Source organism: Macaca fascicularis, chromosome 2, assembly GCF_037993035.2.
Source record: "Macaca fascicularis isolate 582-1 chromosome 2, T2T-MFA8v1.1".
NCBI lineage: Eukaryota > Metazoa > Chordata > Mammalia > Primates > Cercopithecidae > Macaca > Macaca fascicularis.
Window position 1 is genome coordinate 19146785 of NC_088376.1, and position 27511 is coordinate 19174295.

Here is a 27511-nt window from a genome sequence, read left to right on the forward strand (position 1 = left end):
AACTCTATGCATGATCAATATGCAGCTTGAAAATTATCAGCTAAGAGTGGGAGGAACACAAGATCATTTGCATCTAGCATATTGAATGTAATATATACCACCTTCTTAACCTCACAATATAATGATAGGAAAGTTAAGTCTAAAAGAAGTTTAAAAATCAGCTCCTAAAACTATTATTATCAATATTTAAAATATTGTTAGATTTACTTTTCTCCTATTATACCTTTCTTGGCGCACAACAGGAAAGGGCACTATTAGGGTGCCCTTGACTAATAAGGTATGTAGTCGAGTCTCACTTTTGTATTTATCATTCATGAAACAAAATTCTGGGTTCCATTTACTTTTTATCTTCCTTGAGAATTTGATATATTTTCTTTAAGTCTTTGCATATGTCTATATTTGGATTCTTTATGCTTTTATAATATTAGGAACATAATTCCCTGTTTTAACCATTTGATGTATTATAAACATTCCCCCATCACTAAATATTCTTCTACAACATAATTTTCAATGATTATGTGGTGAAGAGCTATGCTTCAGCAAATAGAAATGGCTTTTACACATTTGAGGAGCTCCTAAACTCTCTTCTGTGTTAAAGACAGACTACCCGCCTCAGAGCTGAGTCTGTAATAAAGTAAATAAAAACATGCACTTGGGTTTCAGAAATGATAACATTGCTACTTATTTATGAACCACCCTCTCTTAACAGCTCAGCAACTTCATGCCTTCCATAGCAGAGGCCACTATGATATATTGTTGAGGTCAGGGTTATTTCATTCATTTCGCAAATGAATAAATGAACACACAGACTGATATGAATAGAAACTCATTTTCCTAAATGATTATCTTCCTTGTTTTATACTCCAAATATACTCAGAGAAGCAAGCCTAACAGCAACTTATGGACTAAGTGATATGAAAATAATGTATGATTTTTCAAAGTTTAAATAATAATTTAAAATTGTATATGTCATTTGCTTTCATTAATTCAGCTAACAGGAGCTTTTTGAAAAACAAGAAGGGAATCTTAAAAGAAAAAGTAGAAAAGATAATATTCTTGTTTCTATGTTCTTGGGAAGTTATTTCCCTCCTACAATACCCTATACTGTAGTAACCACAGTATTCAGTTCCCACGTTTTCTAGGCTACTATTCTGAGACTCAGAGATTGTAGGTTTTGCAGATTTGTAGGTTTTGGATCCAGTTGAAATAATATTTCATTAATTGTTATATTTACACCGAGTACTGATAATCATTCATGAAACTAAGGTTGTCAGTATTTTAATGTGGCAATTCTAGTCTCCTTCATTACCTCAACTGGTTTAGCCAAACATGCAGAACCACTTAGCTCCACACCACCTGCAGACAGGAAGTTAAATGTGGAAAAGTATAGCATCATACTATCGCAATTAGGTTTTTGGATACACCTTAATTTTACCCACTCAGAAGAAAAATTGTAACCACCACAACAAAGCTGGAAAAGATCATGATTAAAGAACGTCTGTCATTTTGTTCCACTCCTGGGAACTGCTATCCACCCACTCCCAAGTGATGGACATGTTTCTCTCAGTGCACTGGATTTCGATGTATAAAAGGATGAAGACAGTTATATTTTTCAAATCACCAGAGAGCCAATAAAGCAGCATTTGATCTGCTCTGTGGAAAGCATCTGGGAACCAAAGAAAAACTCATGAATGACACAAAACCGAGGTCACCTGAAGACACCACTAAGATACCAAAGCAGGCTCAGCTATCTCACAATGGAAGGGATCCTAGTGAAGGAATCCAACCTAGAAACCAATGCATTGACATACAAATCAGATAATTCCACCACATAAGGATAGGGTCTATTATCTTTCCTTTATTATCTATACTTTTGAAATTTGTTACTTATTAGGAATTGGTTTTGAATTATTAAAATTTTATTCCTGATTCCACATAATATATACTCCCTGATTAATCAACCTACAGGGATAAAACAAAACATTTTTAATGAGACCAGATTATCTGCCAGTGTCAACTTAAAAGAAAAAATAAAAACAAAACCAAGCAAAATTTAACTCATCTCAGTCCGCCCCTCTCTTTTTCTTTTTAAAATTACTTTTGTCTAAAATCTGAAATCTAAAAATAGACAATTCCATGAGCTTTTTCAAGACCCTGAAAACAATCACATATGAATAGTGGTGATGATTAGTATGACTAATCCTATAGATTTATTATTTCTAGGAAGCTAGAGGTTATTAGTTTTTATTAACAAATATTATTTCAAAAATACTGTATTAAATCACCTCATAAAAACCAGACACCTCTTTATGATCACATCTCTGTTACAGAAATAGAAGCAGAAGTTGTATGTCCTTGTGTAGCTTTGTAATTTTTAACACTGGTAAGAAAAGAGCAATATTTATATAACATTGAATAGCATCATATATCCAAATATCTTTAAAAAGCAATATACTGCTGCCTATTTTGCCATCTGTAAGTTGCTGATTCTTATTGTCTGATACTCTTCTTTAGATATAAATGGGCTGAAGGTTTTCTTACAATTGTTCCATAAAGTAGTAAAAAAAAAATTATAATTTCAAAACAGAAATGAGAAAGTCACTTTTGCTTTTTGAATGTGTGCTCAATGGGAATAATTTTCATTCTTCCACTTGAATTGGTTTCAGTTCTATTCAGCACCTATGTGTTTTCTAATTGAATGGCATGATCCACTCCATATTTTAAAAATGGTATTATATGTCTGTTTCCGTTTTCCGAGAGGATATTTTCTAAGCTCATCCAAAATAGTTCAACATTTTCCCACTACTGCAAAAAATAGCAACACATATCCTCAACACACGTATTACACCACATGAATACATTTTCGCTTTTGGTCTCCCTTCAGTTCCATCTGCACTCTTGCTGTGCAACAGCTATAGCATAAAAACGTCTATTCTCACATGCTTTTGATATTACACTATTTAATCACATACAGCTGTGGCTTATGAGACTGTTACAAAACAATTTCAATGTAGTACTTGAAGCCAATTTTGAATAAACATCAACCATTTACTCTGAATAAAAAGTTTGACATTAAAAAAGTTTTATTTTAAAAGAAAGTACTTTTTTTGTTGTTGTTTTGGTTTGTTTTTAGAATTTGGCATAGACATAATTGTGACTGAACTCTCTCTCTGCCAAAAGACTGATAATGTCAAAAAGGGTTGTGTAAAATCTTATTAGTGCAAAAATGAAGTTTTCCAGAAATCCTGAAGCCAGAAAGACCTGGAAAGAACTTGCATCCTCCCTTCTATATTGTGTCCCTCCCTGCAAATGACCCCACCCCCAGCCCTCAGATACATTTTATTACTTCATGTAAATAATTCTGTGCTGTAATTTTGTGCTATATTTTTCCAAATTGAAAGAAAGTGAAAGGAAAATGCTTTAGAAAGATGCTGCTAAATATACATGATATTTTCCTTATGTTTGACTCATTCTGGAGAAAAGAAAATACCATGAACTTTTTTCTTTTCTACTCCTTTTAAGTAGGCACCAAACTTAGTGTTGTAAAAACAATGTCTATATCATGGAAAAAAAAAAAGCAAAACATGCATTGGAATTGTATCCAATCCCACTGATAATGAAGGCTTGGGGGAGTTAAGGGAAAAAAAAAAAAAAAAACTGAGAAACAAGAATGGCCCCTTCCTTCTATTTTCCTCTTATTTGAAACCAATTAAAAATTCTATACAGTCTAAAGTGAGACAAACAGGATTTATCATAGTTTCACGCTATCATAGTTTCATGCTATTGTATTACCCCCTTGAAGCGAAAGAAAATATTTGTAGTTGTACCTAAAAATTCCATCGCTGGAAGATTTTAGAAAACCAGTTTTGTATGTTTCAGGCTTTCAAAGGAAAACAGAACTTTGGAGTTTTCAAGGCTGTTTTAAAACAACTGGCACGTTACCAACTCTGGATATCAATGCAAATCTGAGGCAGGAAGTACTAAGGAAATTCTAAACTCATTCCCTCCCTCTGCAAGATTTTCTACATTTTCATGTGTAAGGAGTGTGTTACAGGGTTGTTTTGTTTTGCTTTTGAAGGATCTGTACATTCACATCTTTAAGAATATCCTTCGCCCCATAGAAGCCTCTCTTCCTTCACTTACTTGTGTTTTCAAGTGTTTGCTCATTCTATGGCACAATCAATTGTGCTTCAGCTAGACTTTTAGAGACGGGTGGCTGCAGATGGTTGAATATTCAGCCTGAAATCAATGTGCAGTTGATTAATTACTCCTTACCTGGCCCCTTCTTCATACCAGGCTCTAAACACAATCTGAGTACCACCAGTCAAAGAAATTCTGTTTAGGTCCACTAGTCTGAACCCCTTTCTTCAAGACCTTCTGGGGGAACCGGACGACCAAAGAAGGGAATTCAGTAAACTCATGTGAGAGCAACATCATTAGAAACTGTGCACTGGATTGGTAGAAACATAGTGAACTGGTAAGGGTGTGGAAAAGGAAGAAAGAAGAAACTCGCTGTGTATGCTTAGGTGACTTTTTAAGTTTTATGAAGATGACTAAAGTTTTCCAAATATATGTGAGAGAAGTATCTATTTCTCAGCTGGAAAAAAAATCAATTCACCAGGCTGTAACCAGGTTTTCTTCTTTTAAGCTTACCTAGTTCAACGAAATTTTTTTCAAGAACCCCCTACTACCCACTCCCACACCTTTCCCCCCATCCCCCCAGCCCTGCACCTTCCCCCCCCACCCCACCCCCACCTGGTAAGTACCTCAAAAATTCAGAATGAAATTCACCTGGAATCTCATAATTCAACAGCAACAGGTTGCTTTTTTTTTTCGGAAAGGGTGATAAAATATTTGAAAAATGTTGGATTACAACTAATCAAACATTTTATATTTTGTCATTAAGCTAATGAACTATTTTTTGAGCCCCCTTTCTCTAAAACTTGCTGATTATTCTGGTTGCCCCTTCCAAACAGCAAATTTGCCTTGATAAACTATTTTTTTCATCCAGCTGTTTCTTATTTAAATATTATAAGATGTCACTAAGATTTCTTCATTATTCCTTAACCAAAGTAATGTTCCTCCTTGAAATTGCTTCTTTTGGTAGGAAAAAAAAAATTCATCAAAAAGAAAACTGACAAATGACAATGTTTTAAAGATGTGAGGTGTGAAAGAGGGAGCATAGGATGATAATATTGTTACACATTATAGCTACGAGTCAACCACTGGGTTTTCATCTTAACTTACATGTATATTTTTCTAATATAAAACATTTTAAGGATTTGAAAAATTATTTGAAGGAGCATCAACATTTATTTTTAAAGAGGCAAAGTTGAGAGATTGGTTGCAATGCAATGTTAAATAACAGGAGCAGAGAAGGCAGGGAAGTGCCACAAGTTCTTCTAAAACTTTACTATGTATTCCAGGGAATGGAAACATCTGCATTTCTTTCTTTTTTTTTTTTTTTTTTTTTTGAGACGGAGTCTCGCTCTGTCGCCCAGGCTGGAGTGCAGTGGCCGGATCTCAGCTCACTGCAAGCTCTGCCTGCCGGGTTCACGCCATTCTCCGGCCTCAGCCTCCCGAGTAGCTGGGACTACAGGCGCCCGCCACCTCGTCCGGCTAGTTTTTTTGTATTTCTTAATAGAGACGGGGTTTCACCGTGTTAGCCAGGATGGTCTCGATCTCCTGACCTCGTGATCCGCCTATCTCGGCCTCCCAAAGTGCTGGGATTACAGGCTTGAGCCACCGCGCCCGGCCTGCATTTATTTCTTAAATCTCATTTTCATTTTGTTTTATCATTAAAAAATAGCAGAGGTATTTATCATTACATAAGAAGAAAGAGTTCAGCATGTGTGCATTCTCTGAAATAATATAGTAATAAACATTTCAATCCTTTAAAATCCCATGAAGATTTTCCCCCAAAAAAACTAATGATAGCAAACAGCCTTTATGGATTGGCAGGAAGAAAACCCACCTCAATTAAGAGAAAAATTTAAGATATGTTATCACCAGAATGTGATTTTGACCTACCGTAGAATTCTATTTTCATCAAATGTAAGTGTTCTTGATATATCAGCATCATTTAAAATAGTTATGAATTTAAAATTAGATTATAACTCTAAGCCAAGGCTACAAAGAGTGGATTTTATGAATTCCACCCAGGTTTACCAAATGAATATAAGCAGCATGTACTTCATTTAAAATTATTATAAATTATATTTTGAGGTATAAGTGTAAAAGGAACAAAAAGAGATATGGAAATAACCTAATTGTTTTCCTGTTACACTGAAACATGATGGTGCTTCATTGTATACTGTTAACCCTGTCAGAAACTCCCCAGCACCCCCATTTTAAAATATGATTGCACATTGACTCTTCACCTCATTTCCTCTCTATGCAAGTTTCAAAACAGGGCACGTTTTCACATCTTCAGCTTCCAGAAATGCTATTAATGTCTGTCATTTCAGAGCCACCATAACAATATAGGACAACTTCAAAGCATTGTCAACGTTTTACAACATAATAATCAATATGAACTACCATGATAGGCAAAGTAGCTGATCTTATATTCCCTACTATCCTGATCTGATTATCCAAATATCAACATAGAATGCCTAATGGATCTAACTCTTTAAAAATGTTCCAGAAGTTGATGGCGTTGGCTAGCCTGAGAGTAACAAGATCCAGATGCTGCCTGTCTATACAACACTAAATTACATAGAACTCCAAAGCAGATATCTAAAATCTCCCTATTTTTCAGGCTCTTCTCTTTTCCCTCACTACTCCACTCTCCCTCTTTAACCCCCATCTTTCTCTCTCTCACACACACACTTTCTACTAGTATAGCTCATCCAGCACCCTGTGTCTTTGAAAAAAATGTGCATAACATTCACTATTTCCTGTTAGTAATAGGTTAAAAGAGGTCTCAAACAGAAAAACAATTATGTTATTCATTTCAATCTAAAGTTTCTTTTCTGAATATACATCATAGTAGAAAACAAGAACCCAAAACAAACTATAATTTTTGAAATGAGTAAAAGGGATGGAATGTCTGATATTTTTCATGCAGCCTTTGAGTTTATTGTTTTTGTTTCGTTGAGGGATGAGAAATGACTGTAAATTTTCCCCTTTTAACTTGTCCTTGCTCTGCCATTTCCTTGACGAATGGCAGGCAGCATTCTCTACCTAACACCCCCAAAGAGTTAAAACTCGAGGCACCAAGCAGGAGGGCTAGTCTATTTAAGCATCAGCAGCACAAACTAAATGCTCACAAAGGCAAATAGCAGTGTGAGTCGACCTTGGAGGGGCAGGGTGGATTATAAAGCAATTGAAAAAGAAAGAAATAAAGCAACAATCTTTCATATAATACTGAAAGTCAGCTTGCCAGTCTGGTATACAAATAGGCATTGTTGGATGAGACAAAATAAATGAGACATAACTACAGCATGAATTACCAAACCCTAATCACATCACCGAGTCCTGGTGACAGCACAGATCATTCAGGCATGCCTTGTTCACTCTCGGCATATTTATTTATTAAGGAGATGGTAGAGTCTGGCTAATGCTAATGCAACACAAAGTAATTATCACCCATAGTCTCGAGGTGGTCACTCCGCTAACATGTTTTCCCCTAATCAAGTCCAATGTAATTGACAAATTGGAGCAGTGATTTCACACCTGAGAGTCTTTCATGTCTTAACTGCAGGATAAAGTTCAGGGTAGGTACTGCCCACTGCTTACTTACGTGGGCTTGCCTCTGGGCCCCTAATGGTCATTTGAGCACACACACATAAAGCCTAAAGTATTTAACCAATTCAAGTCCAACTATTATCAGTTACATTTCATTCCTTTTCAAGACTCAGGCCTCCTCATGGCAGCTACACAGAAAACTAGATCTTCTAAAAGTAAAGAACATGTATTGTAAAGCTCCGAATGCAGTCTATAGCATGCTGATCATCTTCAATATAAAATAAAATATGCAAGGCAAATTAAAAACAAAAATAAACAAACTCTCAGAGACTCTGGTAGGAGCCCTATACCTTCTCACACCCTTCTTTCATTCTATACTCTGTGATTAAAAGTTTGAGTTACCCCCACCCTGGCACGTCCTATCCAGTAAGAAAAACCCTTTAGAGCCACAAACAAAGAACAGCTCACCAGAAAAGCCCCTGAAATTATATTCTTGTGCCTGATAATCACTGTTGTGATCTGCTTTCTAAAATCCGTGCCCATCTGCAAAAGACTTTCCTGATATCAGGACCATTTATGCTGCCAAATAACAACAAAGGAAACTGAACTCAAGTGAAACTATTATCTCTCCTTAAAGAGAAAGCTACAATTCGGGGTTTGCTGCTTTCTTCTTAGGTCTTCTTCTGCCTCATTAACTCCATTGGTATGTCACTAATTTCAAAGAAGCAGGAAGAAGTGATGGGGGTGGGGGTTAACTAATAATTCACACGCCTGTCTGTTTCCCATCCCAAGTACAGAAGGATACCACACTGATTGCCAGACGGTGGGTGAAGCCATACCTTGGTTTGGAGATAATGAGGATAGTAGTAAGTGTACTGGGGGTACATTTGTGGCTGATCCAGGCGTTTGCCCATGTAGCTGGAATCTTTATCTCCGAGGCAGGGAACTGGATGACAGGGTATAGTACCCCAGGCCGAGCTTCCTCTTAAACCACTATTCCTGACAGTCCCGGTGACTGATGAGGCTTGAGACTCCACCACTCGCTAGTTCCAACACAGCAAGATTTTTTTTTAAAAAACAAAACAAAACAAAACAAAACAAAAAACACACACCAAAGGAAAAAAAAAAAAAAAAGGTGAGGAGTGAGATCTGTAGAAAAACACCCACACACAGCCTTCCCAGATCTTGCCTGGCTTCCCCCAGCTGCCGGGGTCCACTTGGGATGAGGCAGTTTGTTCTCTAACCGGGCTGTCTGTAGTGATGTCAATTGCCAGCGTTCGTAAAGGGGGAAAAAATCAAAGTCCTTTTAACACAACTCCAAATCCTTGCAGATCAGCTTCCTGTCTCCTGGTTGTCTCCTTCCCCACCTTAAAGAAAAAGAAAAAAAGAGAGAGAAAGAGAAAGAAAGAAAAAGAAAAAAAGAAAGAAAAAGAAAAAAAAAGAAAAAGAAAAGGGAAAAAGAAAAAAAAAAGGAAAAAAAAAGGAGAAAAAAAAAAAAATCTTGTACAGCTTAGTTGCTGCTGTCTCCCTCCCAGAGTGACATGGTGTTCGGGGCTTGTCCTGTCCTTTCATTCACTTCCCCTCCTTCCAGCCGGTGGGTGGAACCGAGAGAGCCTCTCCAGGGAGCAGCGTACGCAGTCCAGAAGGCTGCAGTATTTCCTCCAAGAAAAAAAAAAAAAGGCTGCTTCAACCCCTGCTGCAAGCAAAGTTCCGATTCCCTCTGCTGGCTATCTCGAATAGCAAGCGATTTTTGCAGCAACGCTGCTGCCGCTGGAACTGAACCTGAAGAACTCAAATGCGGGCGGTGGATTATTTCTTATCCGTCCTCCATCTACCCCACACAAGAGCTGCTTTTTGTTCCTCTTTTTGCCAAGTTCCGAGGTAAGCCACCCTGCTGAACAAAACACAGAAGAGAGGGAAGAGAGGACGAAAGAAGGAAGGAGGAGAAAGGAAAAGAAATAAAGGCAGAGGAACTAACCTTGCTGGTTAAAGGGGAAAAAAGTAAGTCCCGGATGCTTTCAAAATCTGTTAACACACTAGAGCCAGACGCATCCAAGAGCTGATTGAGAAACTAACCTTTTACTACCTGGAAAACCCGGTGGATACTAAGTATTGAAGAAATTTTGGAGTCTACTCCAGGACTACTGTTAATGCCACATGTCATCAGATTGGACTGATCAACTGAATATATCAAAAATAATAACCCTTTTTATTACATCCATTTTGTAAAAAAAAAAAAAAAAAAAAAAAAAAGAAAAAGAAAAGACATGACCCCTTAGGTTTATCAGATTTTTTTTTTACAAATAAAATATGTTTCTCCCATTGTCTCTCTCTTTATGATTATTTTGATGCACTGATGCTTTAATCACTTTACATCTAAAAAAAAAAAAAGAACAAAAATCATAATTACTTGGCGGAGTTTTTTCCCACCAATGATAATATTCTGTCATGTCTATCAGCTGCTACATTATAATACAAATTGTTTCAGAGAAAATATATTTCCTTAAAGGGCCCCTTTTCAAGGCGGGCGAGGCTAAAATTAGATGTGCCAGCTGTGTTTTGCTGCGAGTGCTCACGCATGCCCAAAGCGTGGGCAGACCAGTACTGAGCTCTTTTCTACTTTGTCAAGTCGGCTCTGTTCTCCTGAGCCCAGAGTCGCCTATTAAGATAAAAAGTCCCTGGTACAAATCCAGCTTCCTAGTCAAGAAGAACAGAGAATTTGGGCTCGGTGCACACATGGTGTCCATCCACATACAAGCCGCACCACCCCTGAAGCAACTGGCTTCCACCGAGGGGAACTGGTTTCTGGAAGCTGTGTGAGTTCATACGTGTTCCTTGGATACAAATAAGGATGGCAGATAAATAGTTTTATGTTTTACTTTTGACAAGAATAACAATCAGAAGGAAGGAAGGATGGAGGGTGAGAGGGTAAGAGAGTTAGGAGGCCCTGACAACATGGTGACTGAGAATATTAAATCAACCCCACCTATCTCTTAAATGTGTTATTTGGGGCCTCAGTTGTCCCATCGATAAAATAGAAATACTGCCAACTCTCCCGGCTGAAGGCAGCACGCTGAATCAGATACTTAAAATGACACTGATTTAAAAATCCTCCAGTGGCGTCACATTTCTCAGACAATAAAGTCCTGACTCTTTGGAATAGTTTTCAGGACACTTGACGAGCTGTCTGGCCCTGGCTTTCTACTCTAGTCTCGGACCTTCAACTCTGCCCCTCACATCCTACACCGGAGTCACTCTGAGCTACTTTCAGGACAGGAACAGGCTCTCAGAGCCTTCTGTCATTCCCTCTTCCTGGAGTGCTCTCCCAACTCCATCTCCACCTCTCTTACCCTTAAGCCTGTCCTTCAGGTCTCAGTATGGATATCATCTCCTCACAGTAGCTTTCTCTAAACCCTTCCTTCTCTGCTGCACTTTCTATTTGCCCTCATAGAAGGCTTATTCTACATGTATTTGCATGCTTATTGTTTGTTTCTTCCAAGATGTTCTAAACTCTAGGAGAGCAGGTCACATCGTTCTCATTTGCCTTTATATTTCCAAAAGCTTGCATAGAGTTGAGCACAAAATGGGTGTTCAGTAAATGTCTGAAGAACAACATGTTAAACATAATAAATAATTTTTCAACCTGACTTACATCCCTTTTTCAGTACATTTCAGTCCCTTTTACAGTCAAGAATTGACCTGGGTGCAGGATATAGAGGTACATAAATCGGAATAAGGTCCTTCTTTCATCGAGTTTGTATTTAGCGGGCAGGGGGAAGGGGGACAAACAAAGGGATAAACAAGTAAATATGCAGTATAATGTCAGGAAATACATAGTGCTGTAAGGAAATATGAAAGAGAGTAAAGAGAAACAAAGTCACAGAGATTCTACTTTAAACAAGATAGGAAAATGCTCTCCAAGGAACAGCCTTGGAAAATGCTTTCCTAAGGTCAAAGCAAGGGTGTGAACCATTCTCTGGGTATTATGCACTGTGAGAATACTTAGTGTTAATGCCTTGGATCCCATCCAGACTGCCTGGGTTCCAATCCTGCCTCTTCTGCATTCATCTCCCTCAGTTTCTTCATCCATGAAATATCACTATTCACTTCATACATTTATTTTGAGAACCAACCCAGATAAACACATGAAGCTTTTAAAACACCTTGTAACATGTTGGATCTGCCTAACAAATGCCAGCCTGCATATGGGGGAAAAGCATCCCAGTCATAGGGAACAGTAAGTACAGAATGGCCTGCAGTGGGACTGTGTCTTTGGAATGTGCAAGATCTGGCACAGAGAGGCTGAAATGAAGCAAGAAAGGAGTAAAGACCATAAAATGGGGTTAGGGAGGTACCCTTGGGCCAGATCATATAAACCTTAGTAAAGAACTAATATAGAAGCTAAATAACTGATATTTAACAGTACAGCAAGGACTCTATCCAAATATTCAGATTCTACATCTAGTCATCTTCAACTATAGAATGCTGTCATTTAAACAACCTACTAATGTTCCTCCAAGTTCTGTCTCGTAACACCAAAACCCAAGATTGCTTTGGCCAATTCTGTCACCATGGGCAAAGGTGGTCTTTTATTAATACATGGTCTAGATACTCCTTAAAGGGAAAAGAATACTGTCTTATTTACAAATGAAAGGCCAAATAAATAACTCCTCAGCCAAAACTGATATAGCCCATTATCTGTAAAGTTCCCAGCATGTGTTGATGCTATCGGCAATTTCTACACAAAATTGTTACTTTTTTAAATGCTATTTGATTTCATCGGATTATTGTAACGTTTTAGGCATAAATTGTCATTAGCTTAAAAACCTTCATTGCACCTTTAAAGCTTTTCTTAAGTAATGCAAAGTAGGTTTACCACCTGTGGGAATTGTAAAACCTGTGTTTTTATTTTTTATTTTCTTCCCTCAGAGACACCAGTAGCCATGGCAATTCAGGAGGCAAGGTACATCAGAAATAGTTTTTATATCATTTCTGCTCTGTTGGAGCAGTAGCCCTTTCCATTTAAGTGATCAAGTTAAGGTAGGAGGTAGCTGGTTTAAGGCATTCTCTAAATCAGAAGACAGCTGCGTCCCATTTGCCAACTAACCAACAAATTTCATACAAATCCAAGAACAGTAAACTGCATCAAAGGGCATAGATTCTCACTGAGTCACATGATTCACAGAACAGACAGAAGAGGCACTGATTGATTGATTTTTATTTTTTATTATTTTTTGAGATGGAGACTTGCTCTGTTGCCAAGGCTGAAGGTCAGTGGTGCAATGTCAGCTCACTGCAACCTCTGTCTCCCAGATTCAAGTGTTTCTCCTGCCTCAGCCTCCCAAGTAGCTGGGATTACAGGCGCCCACTACCAGGCCAGGGTAATTTTTATATTTTTAGTAGAGATGGGGTTTTGTCATGTTGGCCAGATTGATCTCAAACTCCTAACCTCAGGTGATCCACCTGTCTCGGCCTCCCAAAGTGCTGGGATTACAGGCTTGAGCCACCATGCCCGGCTGAGGCACTGATGTAGGACAAGTTTTTGACTAAGGGGCCTGAGATGATGCCTCAGACCTGCCATTGGGAAATGGGGAAGCGATGGCACCAAAATGCTGAAATGAAGGTCACCTGGGTAGAGATGAGGACGCTCTTCCAGTTCGCTCTTGACGTATCCACTCAGAGAATAACTGAGTCCTTTGTTTAGATGATTTGTGTCTTAAATTATAAAGATTTAGTCAAGGTTGGGCTCAGTGCCTCACACCTGTAATCCTAGCACTTTGGGAGGCCAAGGCGGGTGGATCACCTGAGGTCAGAAGTTTGAGACCAGCCTGATAAACATGGTGAAACCCCGTCTCTACTAAAAACACAAAAATTAGCCTGGCATGGTGGTGCATGCCTGTAATTCCAGCTAGTTGGGAGGCTGAGGCAGGAGAATCACTTGAACCTGGGAGGCAGAGGTTGTAGAGAGCCAAGACTGCACCATTGCACTCCTGCTTGGGTGACAGGAGGGAAACTCTATCTCAAAAACAAAATAAAATAAAATAAAATAAAATAAAATAAAATAAAAAGATTTAGTCAAAAGCAAGAGAAAAGAACAGAAGTCTAAAGACAAACCATAATTCTACTACCCTAAAATCTACATACATACCCTTCTATCTTTAAGAAGGACATGCATGACCTTGAAAGAAATTTTTTAGATCTTGGCATTTTATGCCCACTTAATTTAACTTTATGAAATCCCTCTCCAACACAGCAGTTGTCAAAGGAATGTTAAACATAAAAGTTGTTTAAATAAAAACAAAAAGATAAAATGGTAGATTTCAAATTCCAACATTAAGGTACTGTTACAACTTTTTATTATCTCAGCAGAATATTTATCAATAGTTTAGGAAAACACTCAAGACAAATTAGGAGAGACAACTAGTGATTCAAGTGTGTGTGGTCCAAATTTAAACAATAGTTGAATATAAAAATATTTATGTAAAGATGATTAAAATTGGCCTTGAAAGACAATATCAAACCTCAGGACAAAATTATACCATAATTTAGTTTGAGACATTTAATCAGGTAGAAAAGCAAGAAGAATTTAAAACAATGAGAATTATTAATTTCTACAGAGTTTTATTGAATACTTACTTTGTGCCTAAATAATCGAGGGTACCAATATAAATATTATTGTCCCTGTCCTCAAATGGATTTAAAAACTCTATATTTCTAAACACCAGCCATTCATGGATAATCTTTGTTTTTTTCTCATATCTGAGAACCAATTGGTAGCAATAGTTATTAAATAGTTTTCTTTAAATTGACTTAATTTTTTTCTGAAGTATGTACTTTGTTAGAAAGCAAAAATGCCCATGAAGGCTTATGTCTATTTTTCTTCTATTATCTTTGCAAAAACTACACAGCCTGTATCCTCTGTTTATATTTCCATTTTTCATAGCATTTAATACTTGTAGTAGGGACATCCAGTTCTTTGTTACCACTGGGATTACCAAGATTCACACTTTCTCACTCCACTGAAAGTAGGCCTGGCCATGTGACTTGCCAAAGCCAATAAAACATGAAGCAGCAGTGACACATGTAAAGACGTTTAGCTGCTGCTGTTTGATTCTTCTCTAGTGGAAGCACGTGCTGACATGAAGGAGCCATAAGAAAGGAGCATCCTGGAAAGCTGAGGGCAGCAAATTTGGATAGCTGCCCGGACTAGCCACTGTGGACTTCTCATAATCAAGAAATAAACCTTTGCTACAGTGTGCTAGTAAAATGTGGTGATTGTTACCACAGATTATCCTAGGCCACCTGTTTAATACAGCAATACTTATAATTTGGTTATACATTTTTGGTTTTCTTATTTGGCTATTTCTCCCGCTAATATCTAAGCTCCACAGGGCAATGAATTTATTTAACACATTATATTCTGACACACAGAACAGTACTTGGGATTTAATACACACTCTTAATATTTCTTAAATAAATAAATGGAGTAGTTCCCTCTTATTCATAGGGGATACGTTCCAAGACTCCCAATGGACGCCTGAAATCTTGGATAGTACTGAATCCTATATATAATGTTTTTTTCCTAGGCATACATATGTATGACAGATTTATTTATTAACTAGGCACAATATGAGAATAACAACAATAATAATACAAAAGATAATTATAACAATATACTGTAGTAAAAGTTATATGAGTCTCTCTGTCTCTCAAAATGTTATACTCTACTACTGGTAACCGAAACCTGAAGCCACGGAAACAAAACTGGGAAGAAGCTACAGGGGCAGGAAACTACTGTAAATGGTTTCTCTAAAATCATCTCATTTATGTGCTAGTGGTTAATGGACACTATTTGGTGAAAAAATAAAAGGGTAAATGAGGCTTATGCCCAAAAGGTAAAAAAATGTTAGATTTTCTGGGAGGAGCACTGTTAAAAGTATTAGGTATTCTGAAGAGGGAAAGGCTTTTGTACACTGACTGTTAAAAATGGGTACTGGAGTTGATGAGCTAAAAAACCAAAAAGTTAGAGTGTTATGAACTGAATGCTTGTATCCTCCCCAAACTCATGTGTTGAAATTCTAACCCCAGTGTGATGGTATTAGCAAGTGGGACCCTTGGGAGATAATTCGGTCAGTAGAGCAGAGGCTTCATGAATAGGATTAGTGTCTTTACAAGGGGAGACAGTGAAGAGGTGATCTCTCTTTCCTCTCTGCCATGTGAGGATACAATGAGAAGACCTGCCATCTGCAAACCCGGAAGCAAGCCCTCATCAGACACCAGGTCTGCTGCCGCCATGACGTTGGACTTCTCAGCCTCTAGAACTGTGAGAAATACATGTTTGTTGCTTAAGCCACTCAGTCTATGGTAATTTGTTATAGCAGCCTGAACTAATTGAAACAAAAAAGAAAAATATACATTAATAGATGGCCTACTACACAGTATATACTACTAGGAATATAAATGTTTCCTCAATAAATATTCACAAGTACCTGGGAAATAGGTACGATTTTTCACTCTTTACAAGAGAGAAAATTGAGAGGAAGAGGATGTAACTACCCTATCCAAGTTTTCCAGTCACAACATGGTAGAGGAATAATCCTGACTCATGTCTGTATAGGGCCCACAGGCTTAGTCCTCAGCATCATCTGATGGCAATCTTAAATGCTTTATTTGAAAATTGGATAAGATAACCTTCGTGTTTAAAATGGAAAAACAGTATAAATAAAAGTCCTAAATAAGTCAATTGTGTCTGCATGGAGACAGACAGAAAACTGGAAAGAAAGAGAGAGCATGGCTTTTTATCACATAGCATAAACTCTGTTTGGATGACAAATGTGATGGTTAATTGAACCTGTCAACCTGGCATAGCTATGGTGCCGTTGTGTGGTCATCCACTAGTCTAAGTGTTGCTGTGAGGTATTTTTTAAATGTGGTAAACATTTAAATTAGGGCACTTTGAGTAAAGCAGATTACCCTTCGTAATGTAGGTGGGACTCGTCGGTCAGTTGAAGGCCTTAAGAATAAAGACCAAGATCTTTAGAGAAGGAAAAAATTCTGCTCCCAGGCTGCTTTTGAACTCAAGACTTTTTACCAACTCTTCCCCAGGTCTCCAGCCTGCTGGCTCGCCCTGAAGGTTATTGTGGGGACCCTCTAGCTCCCACAATAATTGTGTGAACCAATTCCTTGAAATCTTTCACATATATATATATTATATATATGAAGTATAGTTCCACTACTTTGGAAAATCCTAATATAATGAAAGATAAATAAGGCAGCTATAAAAGTCAGTGAGATGGACACTCTAATATATTCCTAATAAATGTCTATAATGCTTCTTATATAATTTAAACAAAATATACAGTCTTAAAGATCATTTTCCAGTCATTTCAGTTCTAAGAATCTAAAATAGATCACTAGATAACATTTTAAGTGTAAGTAGTTGGAGTAACCTGATGCCCAGGCCCAGCAGGTTGGTTAAATAAGTCACCAATGAATAGATTATGATTCAACCATTGAAATGATACTGAGAAAACATTTATCAATATGGAAAATGTTCAGGTTGAATGACGAATGGAAAAAAATCAGAATATAATATTATACATGCAGATTTTCAACTATGAAATACAAAGAGAATGGAAGAACAATACCAAAATAACCACGGTGAAATTTTTCCTCTGTGGTTAGTTATTTTGTGATTTTACTTTTCTTTTTGATAAATTTTGGCATTTTCTAATTTATCTTAAAATGAACATGTTATTTCACTATTTAAAGTAAACATTATTTTAAAAGAAATTTTAGGATAAGTATATTCCAAAGCATAGATTTTTATTATTACGTGAGAAGACATTTTTAAAAGCCCAGAGGTGACAGAAAAATAAATTGTATGTGTGCTGTAGTAATTTCATCTCTATCTGAACCAAACATCAGTTTAAGAAAAGTTTGTCTTTCTTTAAAATCTGGGAGCATTAGTTCTACATCCAAATGATGTCAAAATTCTCATTTAAGACATAAAGACAAATATCACTTAATGATATAATAACAGCTACCAATGAATGGCAAAGGATAAGTCTTTGAAAGGTTTAAACCTGCATAAATATGAAACATTTTCACTTTTAACATTCTAATTCTACCTTTGCACTTGATATAGTTTGGATATTTGTCCCTGCCCAAATGTCCTGTTGCATTGTAATCCCCAGTGGGGCATGGTGGTAGATGTTTGAATCATCAGGGCTGATCCCTCAAGGCTTGGTACTGTCTTCATGATAGTGAGTTCTCACAAGATCTGGTCATTTAAAAGTGTGTGGCATCTCTTACTCCATACTTTTGATTCTACTTTTGCCATGTGATGTGCCTACTCCTTCTTTGCCATCCACTATGACTGTAAGCTCCTTGAAGTTTCCCCAGAAGCTGATGACAGACCTGTTTCCTATACAGCCTGCAGAATCATGAACTAATTAAGCATATTTTCTCTATAAATTACCCAGTCTCTGGTATTTCCTTATAGCAATACAAGAACAGCCTAATATAGGACTTTTGCCATGTACTTCTCACTAAACTTACATTCTTTCAAATATTGATACATCTCTTGACAGTTTATTTATAATGTGTTATAAGAATGGTGGGTTTTTTTTTTCAGTCTCTCACTATGCCTTCGGTATGTTTTGATACCACGAATTCCACTACTTGTAGCCCATTGAGTGAATTTTGTCCTGATGGAGGTGGTAGGTTCCAAGCAGTCCTTCTCACAAGCATGCCTTCTACCATGATTAGTACCATCAGCGGAGCAGTGCATTAGAAAACATGAAACTGAAAGCCTCAAGGTAGGGAAAAATATGTAACTTCTTTGCCGCGAGGGAAACACATTTTTTCTGAAAGAAATACCTTCACTTTTATTGACTTCTAGCTTCCAGCTGCCAATAGCTAAGCAAATATGGTCGATATGGCTAGATTTGATTTGGCAGGGTCAATTCTTCTCCCCAGAAAAATGTAGAGTGGCAGAAGTTCATGCCAAAAGGCTAGTAATTAGAATTGCACATAAAATACAGGACAGCTGGTTAAATTTGAATTTCAGAAAATAATAAGTTTTAAAATATAAGTATGTCTAAAATATTACATATGGTATGCCTCAAAAAAATTTGAACCATACTTATAAAAATTATTCATTGCTTGTCTGAGATTCAAATTTAGCTGGGTATTTTGTATGTTTACAGCCTAAATCTGGCCACCCTACTCCCAACTGATGTACTGAGACACTTTATAGGCCTTTCAGAGGACACAGAGGATTTGACGGAGTCTCTAAATTGAATGACAATTGACAATGGTTAATATTTTCTATCCTTTTTACACTTAAACTGTGTAAACCAAAAGTGTCCCCAAATTAACTGCCCTTTAAGAGAGACTTAAACCACCAGTGGTGTTTCTGATATAAAGCGATACAGTATTCCAGGAGCTCTGTTTTTGTTACAGTTTTAAGCTGATGTCTTTCCTTTTGGCATGATGGAAAATTTAAACTGTTTTCTTAAATTGTTATTCAACACAACAAAGTACTATCTAGAATGACAGAAGTCCAGATCCCCGTCCCTGATATCAGAAACGTACAGTTTAGAGAGACCAGAAAAATATGCAAAACAGAACAGAAAAGGAGATGAAGGGCAATGCTTCCCAAACTGTGGTCCGCAGACAAGTGCTGACTGGCAGACTTACACATCCCTGACCAGTGAGTATAGGGATAAAGAATTCATGTCTAGCAACTTTATGGCCATTTGTCTAAAGAACTGTTTGTCTCTTGTCTATAAGTAATAAAGGTTGGACTTGGATTTTGGATGTCTGCTTTGTGCTTTTTCACTTTCTAGTAATTTTCATTCTATTTTTACAAAAATATCAGCTGGGGTCAATTAGGGATTAAAAACACTAGTCTTTCACCACTGATAGAAAAGTGCTGAAATTTCTCTTATTTTCATTTTTACACTTCTAGTGGTAAAAAAGTTGCATTGATGTGTTTTCTTAAATAAAAAATTAATTTTTTTAATTTTTGTGGGTAGACAGGTGTATATACTTATGGGGTACATGAGATATCCAATTACATTTAAAAAATTATTTTAAAATATCCAGTTATTATTAACTATAATCAACTTATTGTTCTATAAAATAGTAGGTCTTGTGTTTTCTGATCACAGTACAAAGAGTAAACCCACATGAACTACAAAGAAAAAATTTAATTTCCTCACATTTACTTTACTTGTTTTCTTAACTCCGTTTTCTTTGTCTAGTCCTCAGTCTGTAAGCTACACCACATCTTCCTGACCCCGAGGAAGAAATTTAAGAGTATCAAACCCAAAATCAGGACATGCAGGGTTTCTTGGCTGTAAGTGACTGTCCCTGGCAATATCAATCCCCCAGCTGGAGCCTCAGTTGCCCTGTGTGTAAAATACAGGTTGTACTTAGTCATTGAAGGTCACCTTCTGATTCCAAGAGTCCTGGATGGCTACAATACACTTGCTATTAAACTAAGATGAGCTTGTGTCTCTCTGCCTACAAGGGTACACTCACTGGCCCCAGGGGGTGGCTGGCGAGGCTCACATCAGCAACATGAGACTGTCGCACCTGAGCCAGAGGGTTTGCCAGACTCCTACTCCTTCCCAGCAGCTTTACACCCGACACCACAAAAAAAAAAAAAAAAAAAAGCACCACAAATTATGTTTTGCCTTGTAGAGATGACACCCCCGTGAACAGCACTAAATCATGGCCATACAGTTCGCCTGACCCTTATGCCAGTGCCTCAAAAACAGTTAAACCCTTGGTAGTCCAGATGCTCCATCCGTCCCACCAGGGCTTCAGTATTCTCGATGTTTATGTTCATTATGCAGTCAGGAAATGTAATTATTCTTCTTTCTTTAAGTAAGTTTATGACCGAAGGTAATGGGGGCACATAAATGGACTGACTGTTTACTGAGACTCATAAATGCTAAGAACACAGACAAATAATTGTCACTGGAGATTTGTTCCTGTAGTGTGGAATCTTTGCTTTTAGCAATTTCACTACTAAAAGTTTACCCACCTTGAGGAGAATTATTTAGCAGGAAATAAAACTTAGCACCTATTTCATTCCCTGCTCCTACAACTCTCATCCTTTCAGAAAATCAGCTTTCACATAAAATATGCAGAAGGTAGCTTGTTATATAGGGCCGGTAAAGCTAAGAGGTAATTAGTACAAGCTAAACCTCTAAAGAATGCCAAGTTTTAACGTTTGCGAGTTCTGGATCAACCTTAACTAACATGTTCTCTGTTTTCCTCTGTGAGAGATGTACTCTGGTACTCACCAATTAACAAGAATCAAAAACAGAAATGTTAAGAAATGTGTTCTGTCCAACTAGTAAAAATGTGGCAAAGGTTAGCATTTAGCAAGTATGATGAAATGCTTGTACCTCTTAAGAGTTCAGAACAGTATCCATTTATGGCCAGGATGGGTTGTACTGAGCTCATTTTAGGAGGTTTTCTGGGAATGTTTACTACTGTGTGGTAGAGAAACCAGTATGAATGTGAGGCCCCTGAGACTTTGGGACTCCTGTTTATTTTATTTTATTTTGTTTGTTACTTTTTGTAGAGATGAGGTTTCATTATGTTGCTCGGGCTGGTCTCAAACCCCTGGCCTCAAGTGATCCTCCCACTTCAGCCTCCCAAAGCACTAGATTACAGGCTAGAGCCACCACCCTGGTCTTGACTCTTGATCTTAACTGCCATAGTGATGAGTAAAAGGTGACATTATTGGGGGAAGGAGACAGTGAGAGACCCAGCCTGGAGATAGCCTGCCTCTGACCTCTTCCTTCTCATAGTGGGCAGCTGCATTAAATTTGACAGTTAAACTTGTCTCACCCCTTCCAGCTGGGGCCACTCTCTCATATTCCCCCACATGCAGCCTCTTAGCCAGCAAAGACTGCAAAGTGAACCACCCTAACAAAAAAAGAAAAAAAAAATTGTTTTCTTTTGATACTGACTAAGATTTATTACCCAGGTCACTCTTTTCCTTCCTCTTTCCATCCAACGGGAAAGAGATGTGAGAGTTTTTCAGGATTAGCAATGTGCTCTCAAATAGCAACTTGCAGGGACGGTACAGAGAAGATTCCCTGGCACCCACTTTGGGGTGTGACATGTGGGAACCCGAGGCCACCATATCTTCAAAAGGCAGCAGCTGGAAAAGAAGGTGTCTGGCCCAGAGGTGCCTCCATTATTCCTCCCTTGGGCTGGAAATGTTGGGTTCTTAGTCCCCCAAAAAGGCAAATTCTTGAGAGGGATCAATAAAAGAAAGTCAGTTTATTTGCTCAATGTGATGGACATGGATTCCCCCCAAGCCATGATCTAGTGTGAAATGCTTTATTCATTTATTTCTAAAGGGCTGTGCGGACCTTATGCCAATACTCGGGTTTACAAGGGTACAAAGACCAAGATAAATTCATCTATTCCCTCACCAGTCATCCTCCCGGGAGAAAGGTACAAATGTTACCAAGGACAGGGATTACAGGCAGAAGATCCCTGTAACAAATGGACCTGCAGAGTCTATGGTTCTGATGTATAGTTGTCACACAGGAACTAGTCAAGGCCTGTACAACAACAGCTTCTTTATTTTTGCTGCAAACTCTAAAAATTAGCTTATTTTTCTGGTAAAGAAACAATGCTTATGTCAAGGCCCCTAGAAAAATCGAATGGTGTTGTTTCATAAGCTCATAATGGAAGGCTCTATCCATTATACAGAGGGATAAATGTATTGGATTCAATATGTTTGGTTTGGGAAATCTCTTTTTGTCACTTCCAGTATAACCAATTGTCCATTATAGCATGTCTTTGCTAAGAGTAGCTGATGTAGAAATATTTAACCACCCCATCCATAAACATTTCTTTTCTCCCAGAGCAGGCAAGGGCTGAGCTTCTCAAGGCCCTAATATTATTTATTTTCCAGAGAAGGGATATGATTTTTATACCAGGTGCAGTTTTCCTTTGGTATATTTTAAATTTTCTGCTTTGGAAATGATTCCTAAAGCTAAGATTCTGACCACTTGCCCTCAATAAATATCTGGTGAGCCTTTTCCCCAACAGATGGGAAGGGCCTCCTGATATGCCCCTGGCCTAATTTCAATTTGGGTAATTGCATTCTGTCGACTTGAAATTTCCTCACCAGTTTCATCTGCCTGGGATATGATGTCCCATTCTTGGTGCTGAACTGCCTGGCGTGCCGTTGGAGACTGGGAACAGCTGGTGCATTCCACCCCAGAAGTGAATGCATTTTAGTGGCAGGTGCAAAGGTTTTCTTCTGCAGAATACAAATTGTGCCCTAGGAATAAGCTTCATGAATGCTTTTTATTTTTGCAATAAATATAGGTACCAGAAAACCAGAAATATAAAAGTATCAAAAGCATAAATATGAATTGGGAGAAAAATAAGAAAAATACACTTCACTGAAGCCAATATATAGTGTGATCCTTTATACTCCATAAATCTTAAAGTGCCTCTAAGTTTGAATTTGGATAATAAGGATAAATAATTCACATGATGCAGGCAATCATTACTCTGCCAATGTATACATATTACACAGTTGTACACACACACATATATGTATATGTATATGTGTGTGTGTGTCCCAACTTTTACCTGCTGAGAGCCTTCATCAGTATGGAATAAAATTGCTTTCCCCATGAAACCTCACGAGGCATCCTATGCATGCCTCAGTACAGTAGGTCACACATTTAATTTTAAGGATATTATTTGCTGTACTAAAGTAGAATCTTAAAAGGGATCCTATCCATTTCTGTTTCCCCAGTACCAAGAACTTAATACTCAATAAATGAATTAAAATATAGACTACATAGGCCAAATCCAATTTGTCCCAGCTCTGACTCCCAAAATGCTATTTCTAAGGGATGTAAATCACCAGGATCTCTAGTAGCCCATGTCACATCCCCTTGGCCACTTTAGCTCTAGGGAACAGCTCCATGAAAGCATAGCCTCACCTTGCGTAAAGTACCCTACCTCAAGCAAAGGCCACATAGTGTTCTATTTCTGTCCCAGGACCTTCTCCCAGAGTTAGTTTTCAGAGATGCTGGATACCTGGGTAGAGTGTAGCCTGAAACTAGAGAGCAATTGCACCAATGCAGCACCAAAGAGTGTACAAAAGGAGCTGGTGGGGAAATGGGCCTGTTTCGCAGCCTGCAGGCCGACAACTCTGGGAGTCCTCTGCACCTTCTCTGGAAGTTTCAATGACACTGGACCCCCATGACCAACTTTAGGTTTTTGTTTTGGTTTGGTTTTTGCTGAAAATCTTTTAGCAGTGACTTTGAAAACACACTATTATATGGGATTGTCCTCCTTCCACCATCCCCACTCACTATCTCCTACTTCAGGACATCACATCCCAAGCAAACTATCTGTACCCATGTCTTTTCCTCAGACACTGATTTTAGAGTAACCTAAACTGTGACAACTTGGGACATCACTATGCTGATAGTCACACAAGTAGACTGTCCCCATAAAAACACATAGTATGCCTGTTCAGCCACCATTTCATTTTCTTTCCTATCATGAAACAGATAAACAATATGCCAAGAGTGCTCTGTTACATACAGGCTGACAGATTATATGCTATGCTTATGCCAGGAAATAGGAAGAACAAGACTGCTGCAATGTGTATTCTGAAATACTAAATGTTAGCTCTAAATGTTGTGTTTTACCAATGACTCAGCAATTATTTTCAAAGTCTTATAACTAGCGGAAAAGTCTAGATTCTGCCTTATTTTAGCCTCTGCAGGTCACCTCACTTAGAGGCCCCAAGCCCCTGTGTGACTCAAGCTGACTTGAATTCTAATTTGTACTATGCAGCAATCCTGGCGATATCATCTGCATGCTCAGCCTCATGCTGCCTTAGCCCTGGGGATAGAAAAATATTTATGCAGTAAAACTTGTCAGTACCATTCTTGTTTTGTGTGGATCATCAGTAGGTAGTGTTATAACCTAAGAGAAAGGTCTTATGAAGTCCATAGTCCACCATTTTAAGCCTATGCAGTTTACGAAAGTTAGGGCAGCCTAAGAAGGCCAGGCTACCCCTGAGTTGACAGTTCTATATTCACTGTAGGGAGAGCCTGTTGGCCCCATGAGATAGAGAAAGGCAGTGAATGGGTGAACTGCAGAGAATCTCATCAGTTCTTTGGAACAATTTAGACATCCAACTTCCATGAAGTATTCAAACTGAGGCTAGAATCTGACTTAGGAGCTGGACTGGGGCAAAGGTTAACTGAGGGCCTCTCTCAGTTTCAGAAAAAGGACTCTCAGACTTTAAAAACTCTATAAGAGAAGGCCTGCAGGACACCTGAGATCATCTTTCTTTGATTTTTGAAAAATTGTTAATTTTTACTTGACTGTAGAAGCTCTACTTTACTATAAAATGTTGAAATGAAAAATTATACAAAAATAAACACAAACATTTACACATATAATCCCATTTGATTCTATCATCCAGAGGTAATTGCTATTAAGTCCATTTGCTTCTGGCATTTTCCCATATGAATATATAAATATATATTTCTCATTTTCTCTCTCTCCTTCTCTCTCATGTGTGAGATCTAGATAAAAGCATTATTTTATTGAGATTTTATAAAATTTTCATATAATTCTTTCTTCTGACAACAGATTGTAAGCATTTCTCTTGCAGACAACATTTTTGGAGTATGCAGCATTCAATGATATTTGATGATTCTCTGTTGATAGATGAAAAAATTATTTATGTTTGTTATCACAAGTGAGACTATAACTTCCAAGTATCTTATTTATCTCTTTCTAGGAGTCTTGAGACTTCTTTTGGTGTGGATTCTGGAACTCCTTTCTGAAGCAAGAGGCAAATCTCTCTCAGCAGAGAGTGCCAAGACCAATCACTTAATCATGGCAATCCTCCTCGGCATGTTAATTCCAACCCTGATGCTACCAAGATGGCTGCAGCAGTTTCAGTCATGTTATTTTAATCCACCAACATCTAGAGGTATCTATCTTTTCCATCTCCATCTGTTAAAAATGTAGGATACTTTTACCAGAAGGTCCTCCTCTAGACTCCTACTCATGTTTCATTGGACCAATTTGGTCCCATGGAATTTCTTAAGTCATTTACTGATGAGGGAAGTGGAATTATCATGACTGGATTAGACTACTTAAGATTCACCACTACTATAAGCCCGGAGAAAGATCATTTTCTCAGAGCAAATGGCTGCATATGACTGAAGATAGGAATGAACTATAAAACAAAATTGGAGTCCTCTAGGAAAGAAAAGGGGATTTAAAGGGAAACGATTGGGTAGGTAAAACACAATAGTCTCCAATGCCAAATAAACTTGGTTTTGTTACTCTCCCATCTACTTTATCATATTTTTTTTTCCTTGTTACCTTTCTCACCTTAATTCATCACCAATAAACCTTTTTAAATCAAATTTTCGCTGGTCATCCATAAATCTCCAAGAAATTAAGTGATAATTAACATTACAGTGATAATGAGCTTAAGGTCTTGTTTCTTCTTGAAGGCTGGGAGGGTAGGGGAGGAGTGAATGATAAGAAATTACTTAGTGGGTGCAATATACATTATTTGGGTGATGGTTACACTATAAGTTACCATTATACAATATATTCATGTAACAAAACTGCATTTGCACCATTTAAATGTATACAAATTTTTATAAAGAAAGCTCTAGAAGATATAAACCTTTTCAAGATCTATAGGAATAAAGCAGTAATGGGGATATGTCAGGCAAGAAAGGATTCAAGACCCAGTGTACTCCTATGACCTCCTCACTTTATCTCCTACCACACTACTCTGCACACTCTGTTATGGCCACATCGGCCTCTCTGCAGTTCCTCTAAGAGGCCAGCATTCTCTCACCCTGGGGCCTTTGTACTTTACTTCCCTATGCCCACACCAAACTTTCTTCATATAACCATGTGGCTTAATTCCTCCCTTACGATGAGTTTCTGCTCACATGCCACCTTATTAAAGAGGTTTTTCCTGACCATCTTATGTGACATAGCAACTTTACTTCATTCTTTGTCCTATTACCCCAGTTTATATATGCTTATGGCCCGTATAACCACCTGACATGGTATGCATTTATTTATTGTCCTTCTTATAAGTAATTATCCACGAGACAAGTGTTTGTATTTTGTTCACAATTTGTTCCTCTGAGCCTAGTATAGTGCCTGACACATATAGGCATGTCATAAATATGTGTAGAATGAATTGATGGGTGACTGCTGGCCATGGGAAACTTAGATGACCTTTCCATTCCTTAACGTGGATCACAACAGAATTCAGGAGGTACCTAATCCTGTGCAGGCATCTTTCTTGATGATAATCAGTGATACCCATAGTAAGCCCAAGTAGGTCAATGTTTTTCTTCTTTCATCTACTTTCCTCTAAGCAAGACCCTCATTTTTATGGTGAGCTGTTTATATGAAAAGCTGAACAGCATCTATTATTCTAATAAGAAATAAAAGGCAAATCCCAACAGAGTAGTGACTGAGACTCATCCTACAACTTATAATACTCTAATTAGAAAATGTGTTTTAATTCTGATTCAAATTTATGTGCCAGAAATAGTCATAAAAATATATGTCAAAATCATGAAGAAATAAGGTAATATAATTAGTCAATAATGATTTAAAAAATAAGTTTAGTATGCCTTGGAATTTCCATTTGATGTGGTACTTAAACCACATGTGCACAGAATGTTTCAGAGACTTCCAGACAAAATGGCAACATGAATACTAGACATAATTGCCAGCAGAAAGACATGGAAAA

At 37.8% G+C, this 27511-nt stretch overlaps 1 protein-coding gene across 25 annotated transcripts in view; it reads right to left on the minus strand.

The window, feature by feature from the left end:
- Positions 1 to 27511, minus strand: part of RBMS3 (RNA binding motif single stranded interacting protein 3) — a 1486333-nt gene that overhangs the window by 747046 nt on the left and 711776 nt on the right. For 18 of the 25 annotated variants that reach the window (XM_074030865.1, XM_005545572.5, XM_005545568.5 and 15 more), the window contains exon 1: positions 8529 to 9232. The exons of the other annotated variants lie outside the window; for them this stretch is intronic. In XM_074030865.1, the coding sequence (XP_073886966.1) occupies positions 8529 to 8603 (75 nt within the window). In that variant the 5' untranslated portion in view covers positions 8604 to 9232. Of the gene's footprint in view, positions 1 to 8528; positions 9233 to 27511 lie in introns of those variants that run through there. 25 annotated transcript variants of the gene reach the window in all.